The sequence below is a fragment of the Rana temporaria genome, chromosome 12 (assembly GCF_905171775.1).
Source record: "Rana temporaria chromosome 12, aRanTem1.1, whole genome shotgun sequence".
Taxonomy (NCBI): Eukaryota; Metazoa; Chordata; class Amphibia; order Anura; family Ranidae; genus Rana; species Rana temporaria.
Window position 1 is genome coordinate 136,396,994 of NC_053500.1, and position 14,526 is coordinate 136,411,519.

Genomic DNA, 14,526 nt, shown 5'->3' on the forward strand with positions numbered 1-14,526 from the left:
TATATTTGGTCTTATATTGTGATTAGCCAATGGGCATCTTCTCCATCCTGGAAGAGGAGTGCATGTTCCCCAAGGCAACAGACACTTCCTTCAAGAACAAGCTGTACGACCAACATCTGGGCAAGTCCAACAACTTCCAGAAACCCAAACCAGCCAAAGGCAAAGCTGAGGCTCACTTCTCATTGGTCCACTATGCCGGAACTGTGGACTACAACATCTCTGGCTGGCTTGACAAGAACAAGGACCCGCTGAACGAGACAGTCATTGGGCTCTACCAAAAATCTTCCATGAAGACCTTGGCCAACCTTTTCTCCAGCTATTCAGCAACTGACGCAGGTTAGTGTATAAAGCAAAACCTAAAAAAAAAAAATGGCGGGCGCCATGGGAGAAATAACTCACTGCAAATGTGGAAAATAGTTCTCCAAGAAAGTGAAAAGCCTGTTATGAAATGAAATCTGCCACATTAAAGCCACTTCGAATTGGCTTCCCAATGACCGGGGGCGTTTTTTGCGATTCGGCACTGCGTCGCTTCAACTGACAATTGCGCGGTCGTGCGACGTTGCACCCAAACAAAATTGACGTTTTTTTCCCCCTACAAATAGAGCTTTCTTTTGGTGGTATTTGATCCCATCTGCGTTTTTTTTTTGCGCTATAAACAAAAAAAAAAGCGACAATTTTGAAAAACATAATTTTTTTTTACTTTTTGCTATAATAAACATCCCCCAAAAATATATATACCATTTTTTTTCCTCAGTTTAGGCCGATACGTATTCTTCTGCATATTTTTGGTAAAAAAATTGCAATACGCGTATATTTATTGGTTTGCGCAAAATTGATAGCGTCTACAAAATAGGGGATAGTTTTATGGCATTTTTATTATTATTATTATTTTACTAGTAATGGCGGCGATCAGGGACTGCGACATTATGCCGGACACATCGGACACTTTTGACACTATTTTGGGACCATTGTCATTTATACAGCGAACAGTGCTATAAAAATGCACTGATTACTCTGTAAATGACATGACACTGGCAGGGAAGGGGTTAACCACTAGGGGTGAAGGAAGGGGTTAAGTGTGTCCTAGGGAGTGATTCTAATTGTGAGGGGGCAAGCTATGTACAGCACCCTGCCGACTCCTCTCACCAGCCACGATCTGCCTTGCGAGAAGCACACAGACCCAGTAATAAGCGTGCGCACAGGGTGTGCCAGGTGTGCCTGGGCACACCCTAATCACACTGTGCAATGCCGATGTCCTCTGCTTCCTGGAGCCCTGGCAGTGCTGCTAGCTTCTCTTCTCTCCTCTCCCGCTGGCTGCTGCTGTTGTTTCAGGATGGCGAGCAAGGGAAGGGGCCGGTAAATATTTAATTTACCTGCCCCTTACTTTTCCAAACAAACACAGTGTGTGATCTGTACCGGTCATTCCTGTGTTCATTCTTACCTGTCGTTTGTGAATGAACGGGAAAAGTCTTAAAAGTGAGACATCAGGGGTCTGTTTATACCCTTGATATTTCACCAAATATGGTGCTCTTTTTTTTTTTTTTTATTATTATTATTATTATTATTATTATTATTATTATAAAAAAATCATATTGTAAAAAGTTATAATTTTTTTTATTGTAGCATGTTAATGAGGGGGAAGGAAAATATAAGCAGACGAAACTTCAATTTTAACTATTTATTGCAAAACCTGTTAACTATTGCCATTGGATTATTGCGGATCTCACCACAAGCTGCCAGGCTTATGTGTGTTTGCAGATCCTTCACTATTAATACTTTCTTGTCGTCTTGCAGAGGGAGGTGCAAAGAAGGGCGGCAAGAAGAAGGGTTCCTCTTTCCAAACCGTGTCTGCTCTCTTCAGGGTAAGCGAGGTCCCCACATGGTCAAAGTAATGTGACTGCATTTCATATCCTGTGTGCTGCTTGTCCATTTGTCTTTTTTTTATTATTATTATTATTATTATTATTATTATTATTATTTCCTTTGTGTGTGAAATTAGTTAATAAGGATTATTTATTTTATTTATTAAAATGAAGCATAGTTTAGGATTATCAAGAAAAAATATACTACGCCCTACAACAATGCTTTGCTGTACAGGCATTTTCTGTTAATAAGGATTATTTATTTTATTTATTAAAATTAACATTTTGAATAACATTAAGCATAATTTACAATTGTCAAGAAAAATATAAATAAAACCCACATCAATGCTTTGCTGTACAGGCATTTTCTGTTATTAAGGATTATTTTTTTATTTTATTTATTAAAATGATTTACCGTAATAAAATTAAGACAAATTTAAGATTGGCAAGGAAAATATACAACACCCCACATCAGTGCTTTTCTGTACAGGCATTTCCTGTTAAGGATTATTTATTAAAATTAAAATAGTTTAATAACATTAAACATAATTTACAATTGTGAAGAAAAATATAAAAACCCCCACATCAGTGCTTTGCTGTACAGGCATTTTCTGTTATTAAGGATTTTTATTTTTTTATTTATTAAAATGATTTAATAAAGTTAAGACAAATTTAAGATTGGCAAGAAAAATATACAACACTCCACATCAGTGCTTTGCTGTACAGGCATTTCCTGTTAATAAGGATTAATTATTTTATTTATTAAAATTTTAATAATTTATTAAAATGAAGCATAATTTAAGATTGTCAAGAACAATATACAGCACAATATACAACACCCCACACCAATGCTTTGCTGTACAGGCATGTTCTGTTAAGGATTTTAATTTTTTTATTGATTAAAATGATTTAATAAAATTAAGACAAATTTAAGATTGGCAAGAAAAATATACAACACCCCACATCAGTGCTTTGCTGTACAGGCATTTTCTGTTAATAAGGATTAATTATTTTATTAAAATTTTAATAATTTATTAAAATGAAGCATAATTTAAGATTGTCAAGAACAATATACACAGCACAATATACAACACCCCACACCAATGCTTTGCTGTACATGCATTTTCTGTTATTAAGGATTCTTTTTTATTTTATTTATTAAAATGATTTAATAAAATTAAGAAAAATTTAAGATTGGCAAGAAAAATATACAACCCCCCACATCAGTGCTTTGCTGTACAGGCATTTCCTGTTAATAAGGATTAATTATTGTATTTATTACAATTTAAATAATTTAATAACATTAAGCATAATTTACAATTGTCAAGAAAAATATACAACCCCCCACATCAGTGCTTTGCTGTACAGGCATTTTCTGTTATTAAGGATTTTTATTTTTTTATTTATTAAAATTATTTAATAAAATTAAGATACATTTAAGATTGGCAAGAAAAATATACAACACCCCACATCAGTGCTTTGCTGTACAGGCATTTTCTGTTAATAATGATTAATTATTTTATTTATTAAAATTTTAATAATTTATTCAAATTAAGCATATTTTAAGATTGTCAAGAACAATATACACAGCACAATATACAACACCCCACATCAATGCTTTGTTGTACAGGCATTTTCTGTTAATAAGTATTATTTATTTTATTTATAATTTTTTTTATTTATTAATAAAATTAAGCAGAATTTAAGATTGCCAAGAAAAATATAACAACCCCCAACATCAATGCTTTGCTTTACAGGCATTTTCTGTTATTAAGGATTCTTTTTTTATTTCTATTTATTAAAATGATTTAATAAAATTAAGAAAAATTTAAGATTGGCAAGAAAAATATACAATACCCCACATCAGTGCTTTGCTGTACAGGCATTTTCTGTTAATAAGGATTAATTATTTTATTTATTAAAATGTTACTAATTTATTAAATAGAAGCATAATTTAAGATTGTCAAGAACAATATACAACACAATATACAACACCCCACACCAATGCTTTGTTGTACAGGCATTTTCTGTTAATACGGATTATTTATTTTATTTATAAAAAAAAAAAAATATTTAATACAATTAAGCATAATTTAAGATTGTCAAGAAAAATATAAAACCCCCCACATCAGTGCTTTGCTGTACAGGCATTTTCTGTTATTAAGGATTTTTTATTTGTTTTATTTATTAAAATGATTTAATAAAATTAAGACACATTTGAGATTGGCAAGAAAAATATACAACACCCCACATCAGTGCTTTGCTTTACAGGCATTTTCTGTTAATAAGGATTCATTATTTTATTTATTAAAATTTTAATAATTTATTAAAATGAAGCATAATTTAAGATTGTCAATAACAATATACAGCACAATATACAACACTCCACACCAATGCTTTGCTGTACATGCATTTTCTGTAAATAAGGATTATTTATTTTATTTATAAAAATTTTAATTATTTAATAAAATTAAGCATAATTTAAGATTGGCACGAAAAATATACAACACCCCACACCAGTGCTTTGCTGTACAGGCATTTCCTGTTAATAAGGATTATTTATTTTATTTATTAAAATTAAAATAGTTTAATAACATTAAGCATGATTTACAATTGGCAAACAAATATAAAACCCCCCACATCAATGCTTTGCTGTACAGGCAGTTTCTGTTATTAAGGATTATTTTTTTATTTTATTTATTAAATGTATTTAATAAAATTAAGAAAAAATCAAGATTGGCAAGAAAAATATACAGCACAATATACAACACTCCACATCAGTGCTTTGCTGTACAGGCATTTTCTGTTATTAAGGATTATTTTTTATTTTATTTATTAAAAAAATGATTTAATAAAATTAAGACAAATTTAAGATTGGCAAGAAAAATATACAACACCCCACATCAGTGCTTTGCTGTACAGGCATTTTCTGTTAATAAGGATTAATTATTTTATTTATTAAAATTTTAATAATTTATTAAAATGAAGCATAATTTAAGATTGTCAATAACAATATACAGCACAATATACAACACTCCACACCAATGCTTTGCTGTACAGGCATTTTCTGTTATTAAGGATTATTTTTATTTTTTTATTTATAAAAATGATTTAATAAAATTAAGAACAATTTAAGATTGACAAGAAAAATATACAACACCCCACATCAGTGCTTTGCTATACAGGCATTTCCTGTTAATAAGGATTATTTATTTTATTTATAAAAAAAATAATTATTTAATAAAATTAAGCATAATTTAAGATTGCCAAGAAAAATATAAAACCCCCCACATTCATACTTTGCTGTACAGGCATTTCCTGTTAATAAGGATTAATTATTTTATTTATAAAAATTTTAATAATGAATTAAAATGAAGCATAATTTAAGATTGTCAAAAAATATATACAACACCCCACATCAATGCTTTGCTGTACCGGCATTTTCTGCATTTTCCCCCAGCCCGCCAGCCACACCACCTGCTAATGTCACACAACTGGGTGGGTTCAGGACAAAGTACTCTGCGCCAAGAGCCTACCCCTTTTGAAACAAATTAGAGCCTCAGGCTCTAATCATGTGCTTAAAAAAAAAAAAAACATTGAAATCCATAGGTCTGGCATATAGGCATGCAGATTAGGCATGCCGGGCGCATGGATTAAAAACTTTGGCTCACCGCCAGTATAAACATGTCCCACAACAGGGTATAAAGTCCCTACTCCAGGGGTCCAGGAAAGTTACAAGACCCCAGGCAGCATCTCAGTAGCCAGACAGTCCACAGGCCTCTCACAAGTGTGCCCTTGCCGACCACCACACCACTATTTACATTGACAGAATGGCACGGGCAGATTGGCGTACAGGTACGTCCGTGTGTCTCGTGAGTCCCGCGATTGCGGTCGGCAAGAGGAATTCTGCCCCACCATTGGTGTCATTGGGAGGAATTCTGCCCCATCATTAGTGTCAATGAATAAAAAAGCACCCCAAGGGCCGGATAAAATCAAGCAAAGGGCCACATCTGGCCCCCGGGCCGCAGTTTGGAGACCACTGCCCTAATGCATTAGGCTGCGCACACCTATGGTAATTTATCAATGCAATTTTATTTCACAACAGGAAAATTTAAATAAATTGATGAGCAATCTTAGGACAACTCACCCTCACTTTGTACGATGCCTCATTCCCAATGAGACCAAAACACCAGGTGAGATCCAAGGCAGTGCATGGCGAATCGTCAGCGTGCAGTCAGGTGATCAGAAGCGTCCATAAACATCCACCATCTCTCTCTCCCCTAAAGGTGCCATGGAACATCATCTGGTCCTGCATCAGCTGAGGTGCAATGGAGTACTGGAGGGCATCAGGATTTGCAGAAAAGGTTTCCCAAGCAGAATCGCTTACGCCGACTTCAAACAGAGGTACCAAAAGAGACCCGGGTAACAACGCCAGGCAGGGATGGACTGGCCATTGGGACTACAGGGAGTTTCCCGGTGGGCCGATGGCTCAGTGGGCCGGCTTCAGTGACAGCGGACCACTGACCCCCTCCGCTCCCCTGTCGCTCCCTTCCCGCAGCGCTCACTTCCTCTCCCTCCCCGCAGCGCGCACCTGGGGGGAACAAAGAAGCAGGGGGAGGACCAGAGGAGCAGGGTGGGGGCGACAGAGGAGCATGGGGGAGGGGACAGACAGCTGACTCAACAGCTATGGCCTGGGAGTTTCTCACTTCTGCCTAATCTTGTGGGGGAGGGGGGGACCAAATTGATTCTTTGCCCCGGGTGAAATAATGTCTAGCTTCCCCACTGGTACTGCCTATAAGAGTACCAGCTGTTCTTCTCTAATAAAGTAGAACAGCTAGTGGCTAGTGAAGGGGGAGAGGGGGCTTAGGGGGGGGGGTGCGGGAGTTGTCCGGCCGCCATGGGAGAGACCTGTCAAAGTGGGCCAGTCTGGATGAAGTCCAGGGCCAAATTTTTGTCCCAGTCCAGCCCTGACGCCAGGGGAAAAATCAATACAAAGTTGTAGAGAGGGAATCTTTTTTCTGGTGGCTGTTAGAAATCACAGGGCCCCCTACAGCCTACCTGACCACCTACATCAGATGTGGGCAGAACACAGAGGGGGGTCAGTGGGACGGGAGGGAAATGACAGAACAATGCACTGTGTCTGTGTCTCTCCCTTCAACAGCTGAAAGCCAGTGGGAGGGAAAGGTGGAGAAACCAGCTTGCCGCTGCTGGAGGGAGAGACACAGACACAGTTCATTGGTCTGTAATCGTCCTCCCGTCCCACCACACTGATCCCCTGCTGTCCGGGCCCCCCCTGTGTGCCGGGCCCCCAACAGGAGGACCAGTGGTACATCAGCACCCCTTTCATCAATTCAATACACTATCCAAAAAACAAGGTTCAGGCTTTAGATATACTTTAAGAGAAATTTAAATAGTTGGTTAATTCATTGTGATGATACAGAAAGTGTTATATGAAAGTATATATATGCGATTTTATTTTCTTCAACTGATAGAAGATTGCTCGATTCCCCCATTCACACAGTCAGTGTTGATGGGGGAACCCCTCCCACAGTGCTATTGTGTTCTGCCGGCGGGGAGCATGGGGAGCCTTTCCCACAAGCAAAATCCGATGATTACTGCTGGCTGCTATAGCTTCTGGCTGTGATCAGGTGGAAAAAACCCAACAGGCTGGTTGTACTGAAGTCTATTGATGGATCGACTTCAGTACAACCAGCCTGCCCATAGCTGAATTGATATTCAGCTGGTTCCTGCTAAACGGCCGAATTTCAATCCAGCTATGGCCGGCTTAACCACTTAAGGACCGCCGCACGACGATATACGTCGGCAGAATGGCACGGCTGGGCACATGGACGTATATATAAACGCCCCCTTTTAGATCTCAGCCGTGGCCGCCGGCGGCACGCTCGCGACCCGGTTCGAAGCTCTGTGGCCACGTCCGTGGGACCCGCGGACCCGATCGCCCCAGGTGTCCCGCGATCGGGTCTCCGGAGCTGAAGAACGGGGAGAGGTGAGTGTAAACACAGCTTCCTCGTTCTTCTCTGTGGCAATGTCAGTGATCGTCTGTTCCCTGATATAGGGAACGACGATCACTGACGTCACACGTCCAGCCCTGCCCCCCTACAGTTAGAAACACACATGAGGTCACACTTAACCCCCTACAGCGCCCCCTAGTGGTTATCCCCATTCACTGCCATTGACATTTTCACAGTAATCAGTGCATTTTTATAACACTTTTCGCTGTGAAAATGATAATGGTCCCAAAAATGTGTCAAAATTGTCCGATGTGTCTGCCATAATGTCACAGTCACGAAAAAAATCGCTGATCGCCGCCATTAGTAGTAAAAAAATAAATTATTAATAAAAATGCCATAAAACTGTCCCCTATTTTGTAAACGCTATAAATTTTGCGCAAACCAATCGATAAACGCTTATTTCGATTTTTTTTTACTAAAAATAGGTATAAGAATACGTATCGGCCTAAACAGAGGGAAAAAAATTATATATTTTTTGGGGATATTTATTATAGCAAAAAGTAAAAAATTGCATATTTTTTCAAAATTTTCGCTCTATTTTTGTTGATAGCGCAAAAAATAAAAACCACAGAGGTGAATAAATACCACCAAAATAAATCTCTATTTGTGGGAAAAAAAGGACGCCAATTTTGTTTGGGAGCCACATCGCACGACCGCGCAATTGTCAGTTAAAGCGACGCAGTGCCGAATCGCAAAAAGGGGCAAGGTCCTTAACCTGCATAATGGTCCGGGTCTTAACCGGTTAAGATGCTTTTTGCTATCATATTATCTCAGGCATCAGAATATGGTTACTCATGTAAAACGGCTCAAACATTTTCTATATATTTTTTTCTAGATACAAAATCTTAAATGCAAGTGCTATTCCAGAAGGTCAGTTTATCGACAGTAAGAAGGCTTCTGAGAAGCTTCTTGGATCCATTGATGTTGACCACACACAATACAGATTCGGCCATACCAAGGTGCTTACCACTAGCTTCAGTTGTTTATCATTATTTTGTTTAACAAAAGCGAAAAACGTTCGTAGCTCTAATAACTGTAATGCTGTGTTTTCTAAATCTGAAGGTGTTTTTCAAAGCTGGTCTTTTGGGTACCCTGGAAGAAATGAGAGACGATCGGTTGGTCCACGTCATCACACGCACTCAAGCTTTGTTCAGAGGATATCTGATGAGGGTGGAGTTCAAGAAGATGATGCAAAGGAGGTGTGTGTTCACTTAAAGAATGGATTCCCCAAGAGGCGGCTCTAGGCTTTGTGAGGCCCTAGGCAAAACTTGACATGGGGCCCCATTCAAGTCAACGATGGGAAAAATAATTCAAGGACAAGAGCCTCTTCCCCACAACCCTGGCCAGTGGTTGTGGGTGGTCTGCGGGCAGGAGGCTTATGGGAATCAAAAATGTAACCTTTAACAAGGCGGCCTCCAGATCCTGCTCTTTAATAACTAAGGGGCGGGGGGCCACCCGGTGATGTCACCTGGTGAACCCGCCCCCTTGTGATGTCATTGACTGAGGGCATGCTGGGTCATTGACGTCACAAGGGGTGGGGTCACGATAATAATTGGTTGTTAGGGATGCCAGCGGCTCCGCTCCTGAGTTAGGGCTCTTAACACTGCCTGAGCACAACAGCATTAGGGTCCTTTCACACGAGCGGACCGTTCGTCCATTCATTACAAGTCCGTTAACGGACTTGTAATGAATCCCTATGGGATTGCGTCCATTAGCGGATGGAGCATCCGCTAGCATCCGCGTCCGTCGGGATCCGCTTTTGCGAACGGAACGGCGGAACGGATTGGATGCAGACGGACAGACGGTCCGTCTGCATCCGATCCCCCATAGGGGAGAGAGGAGCAGAGACAGGGTGGTCTCTGCACTGTGTGCGGGGACCGCCCTATCCGCCGACAGCTCAGCGGGGATCCCCGCTGAGCTTTGGCGGACACACGGAGCGGACACAGAAACGGTGCGCTCCGTGTGAAAGGACCCTTAAGGTCCCCTGTCCCTCAAAACTGGTGTAATGCAAGTTGGGCGGCCGCGAGGCCTTAGGCGACCACCTAATTTGCCTAATTAAAGAGCCGCCTCTGCGTATGGATTTAGAATATTTACCAATAATTTAGCTGATTAGTAAGAAAACCATATTACACAGCTAAATATTATTCAGGAACAAGTTTTTTTACTTTGTTTTTGTTTTTACAGGGAGGGGGATTAGTGAGGGACGACTGTCTCTTTCTCATCAGATAAAAGCTGGCAGCAGGGAGAGGAGGAGAGACCAGCTTTCAGCTGCAGGAAGAAGATAGACACAATTGTTGTCCATCACTAATCCCCCTCCCACTGTGGGCCCCCTGTGTGTTTGGGCCCCCTACAAGGGGACTGGTGGTCCCCCCCTATTAGCGGCCCTGCCTGTTGGTAATAACCTTGAATGTCATGGAGATGCCTCTACTAGGAATCCCAAAGTGGGACACCCTCTGGGGGAACCCCTTCATGTAAATAAAAGGCAAGAAACAGAAGAAAAGTAGGGTTGAAAAGGAAAAAAACAAATAAGTGGGGAGAGAAGAAGACAAAAAAAAAAAAAGGGGGGGGGGATTTTGAAGAGCCAGTCAGTTACAGAGGACAGAATGCGGTAACTCCATCAACCATTGGGACCCACATTGAAGAGAGCCTAACCTTACTCTGAGTATATATATACATATATATATATATATATATATATATATATATATATATATATATATATATATATATATATATATATATATAGGGCAGGGTTTGACAAATTTGCTTGGAATCTAGGAGCCAGCTAAAAAAGTTAGGAGCCAAAAAACGCACCCCGTCCCGCCAAGCTCGCGCGCAGAAGCGAACGGATACGTGAGTAGCGCCCGCATATGTAAACGGTATTCAAACCACACATGTGAGATATCGCCGCGATCGGTAGAGCGAGAGCAATAATTCTAGCCCTATTCCTCCTCTGTAACTCAAAACATGCAACCTGTAGAATTTTTTAAACGTCGCCTATGGAGATTTTAAAGGGTAAACGTTTGTCGCCATTCCACGAGCGGACGCAATTTTGAAGCGTGACATGTTGGGTATCAATTTACTCGGCGTAACATTATCTTTCACAATATAAAAAACAATTGGGCTAACTTTACTGTTGTCTTATTTTTTAATTAAAAAAAGTGTTTTTTTCCCCAAAAAAGTGCGCTTGTAAGACCGCTGCGCAAATACGGTGTGACAGAAAGTATTGCAACGACCGCCATTTCATTCTCTAGGGTGTTAGAATAAAAAATATATATAATGTTTGGGGGTTCTAATTAGAGGGAATGAGATGGAAATGAAAAAACACATTAGAACTGCTGTTTTTTGTTACTTGTAATGTAATGTAACCACAAGATGGCCCACTCTTTCTTCAGGCCTCAGCTTCCTTCTGTGAAGGCCGCAAAGCCGCGGCCTCAATTACCGGCCGGCCCGCGCCATCCGGTAATTGAGGCTGCGGCTTTGCGGCCTTCTGCTGGCCTCAGCTGCCTTCTGTGAAAATTACCAGCGGGCGCGGGCCATACGCCGGCTGGTAAATGAGGCCGTGGCTTTGCAGCCTTCTGCAGCCCAGTTTCCCCAGGCACCAGGTCACAATTTCTTGTCGCTATTGCGACCTGGCGCCCGGATTTTGTCGAGGCCTGATATAGGGTACAGGTTTTCGTATAAACCTGTAGTTTCTGTCGGACTGCCAAAACCAGATCCACGTTAAATATTTTTAAGTCTGCTGAATGAAGTGCAAATGTTTTGTTCTGTTTTCCAGGGAAGCTTTGTTCACTATTCAGTACAACATCCGATCATTCATGAATGTCAAACACTGGCCATGGATGAAGCTTTACTTCAAGATCAAGCCTCTTCTGAAGAGTGCCGAATCTGAAAAGGAATTTGCCAACATGAAGGAAGAGTTTGAGAAGACCAAGGAGGCTCTGGCTAAGTCAGATGCAAGGAGGAAGGAGCTTGAAGAGAAGATGGTCAAAGTTCTCCAAGAGAAGAACGACCTTCATCTTCAAGTCCAGTCTGTGAGTCTCGGTCAAAAAAAATAAAGTGAGAAAATAGAAAGTAAAATAGTAATTGAGACCAGCTTGGACCAGTGTACCTTCTGCTACTATATACCGGTGGTATCCCTCTAGAAACTGGAAATCACTTTTAGGTAGATTCAGGTACATAGGAATAAAGTTACGGCGGCGTAGCTTAGCGTGTTTAGGCTACGCCGCCGTAAATTAGCTGAGCTAGTAATGATTCTCAATATACTTGCCTACTAATATACGGCGGCATAGCCTAAAGCGGGCGGGCGTAAGGGCGCCTAATTCAAATGTGTTGGGGGGGGGGCGTGTTTAATGGTAATGAGGCTTGACCTCACGTTTTTGAAGTTTTTTTTAAACTGCGCATGCGCCGGGCGCCTACATTTCCCAGTGTGTATTGCGGCTACGTACGCCGCACGGGCCTATTGATTTCGACGTGGACGTAAACGACGTAAATCCCGATTCGCGGACGACTTACGCAAACGACGTAAAAAATTCGAAGCTCGCGGCGGGAACGGCGGCCATACTTTAACATTGTTATTCCACCTAATAGGTGGAATAACTTTAGGCCTGCTAATGCCTTACGGAAGCGGCGTAAAACTACTGCGGCGGCCAGGCGTACGTTCCTGAATCGGCGTATCAACTCATTTACATATTCTACGCCGACCACAATGGAAGCGCCACCTAGCGGCCATCCGAAAAATTGCAACCTAAGATAGGACGGCGCAAGCCGTCTTATCTTAGTTATGTTTAAGCGTATCTCTGTTTGAGCATACGCTTAAACATAGGTCGGCGTAGATTCTGAGTTAGGTCGACTTATCTAGTGATAAGTCGGCCTAATTCTACCTGAATCTACCTAAATATCAGACTACTACTCCTCTACTACAGTGACTTCCATTAGCTTCCAGGTCCTGTGCCGAGCGGTTGCCCCTACCGAATTCTAGACAGGCTGCTTGGCACAGGCGTCATTTAGAGAATGCTTTGCAGTTTCTCAATGAATGTAAAGCATTCTGTGTTTGGATGAGGTAGAGAGAATGTTTTGCACTCATTGAGAAAATGCAAAGCAATCTCTGAATGGCACCCATGCCCAGCAGCCGACCTCCTGTGTTCACAATGCAGTAGGGCAACCGCTTGGCATAGGACGTGGAAGCTAGTGGAGACCACGTGGAGTAACAGTGTCTACAACAATGATTTCCATATTCCAGGGGCATCGCCCAGGTATGGTATACTGTATGCATTGGTCCAGGGCCGCCATCAGGGGGTACAGCTATTACAACTGTAAGGGGCCCGCCCAGGCCAGAAGAAGGCAGGACTGGTGAAGGGGAGCCATGTTGTGCACTACAGAAACGATCTTGCAGCTTCTGCTGCTCTCTGTGTCATTGAGCTCAGACATCAAGCTCTTTACTGCCACCTCTGGCTACTATGTGCATGCGCACCCCTCGTGCGAGCTACCTGTACTGTGCGCCTCTGTGTCAGCAACATGTCAGCTTTGTGAAAACGAGCTGGGACTAGGTAGAAAGATTTCCTTTACAGATAAGGGCTGTGATGGAAATGGAGGGGGCTGTTTGTGTACAGGGTGGGGGCCAGAGGCTTGTGTGTTTACAGAATTGTGTATGTGTGGGGCTGACATATATATATATATATATATATACAGGTGGGGGGGGGGCTGACATATATACAGGTGTACGGGGGACTGGCATTTATACAGGTGGGGGAGGTGGGGCTGACATATATACAGATGTGAGGGGGGTGGCATATATACAGGTTTGAGGGGGGTCTGACATGTATACAGGATTGAGGGGGGCTGAGTGCCTACTGGTGAGATGGTCGGTGTGTGGATTAGATGGGATGGCCCGTGGGCTAGCCCTGGGGAATGTTGGTGGTCAGGCACGGGGGGGCCCAGGCCTAAAGCTGTGTAAGGGGCCCAAAAATTTCTGATGGTTGCCCTGCATTGGTCCAAGCTATGTCAAATTTCCACACCTGGAATTCTTCTATTGAAGTATCTGCAATTTATAGCCCCCGTGTCACTCCAGTTAGAAACCCTAAAAGTCGGGATCCGCTGAAGACAAAATTGAATTGGAGACAAATCAAGGATCTGAATGAGAGGCTGAATGATAAGTATAATAATCAGAACATTTTCACTAATAAATTTTGAACAGGAATCTGAGAATTTAACAGACGCAGAGGAGAGATGTGATCAGCTGATCAAAAGTAAGATCCAATTAGAGGCCAAGATTAAGGAGCTGAACGAGAGGCTGGAGGACGAGGAGGAATCAAATGCTGAGCTGACGGCCAAGAAGAGGAAACTGGAGGACGAGTGTTCCGAACTGAAGAAGGACATCGATGACTTGGAGCTGACACTGGCTAAAGTTGAGAAGGAGAAGCATGCCACAGAAAACAAGGTAATTTATAATAGGTAAAATAAGCCTGTTTGAAAAAGCTGGTTTAACTTTCTCTATCAGTTATTTGAAGGGGATACCCTATTGCCCTTTAACCACTTAAGGACTGCCTAACGCCGATATACGTCGGCAGAATGGCACGGCTGGGCACAGGCACGTACAGGTACGTTGCCTTTAAGAGCCCAGCCGCGGGTCT

The 14,526-nt window shown here is 41.6% G+C and overlaps 1 protein-coding gene across 1 annotated transcript in view; it reads left to right on the plus strand.

The window, feature by feature from the left end:
• LOC120918956 (myosin heavy chain, skeletal muscle, adult) overlaps window positions 1–14,526 on the plus strand; it is a 55,353-nt gene that overhangs the window by 20,114 nt on the left and 20,713 nt on the right. The window contains exons 14-21 of the mRNA XM_040330874.1: window positions 27–336; window positions 1,795–1,862; window positions 5,968–6,055; window positions 6,149–6,266; window positions 8,730–8,853; window positions 8,957–9,093; window positions 11,673–11,928; window positions 14,091–14,333. Of these exons, the coding sequence (XP_040186808.1) occupies window positions 27–336; window positions 1,795–1,862; window positions 5,968–6,055; window positions 6,149–6,266; window positions 8,730–8,853; window positions 8,957–9,093; window positions 11,673–11,928; window positions 14,091–14,333 (1,344 nt within the window). The remainder of the gene's footprint in view (window positions 1–26; window positions 337–1,794; window positions 1,863–5,967; window positions 6,056–6,148; window positions 6,267–8,729; window positions 8,854–8,956; window positions 9,094–11,672; window positions 11,929–14,090; window positions 14,334–14,526) is intronic.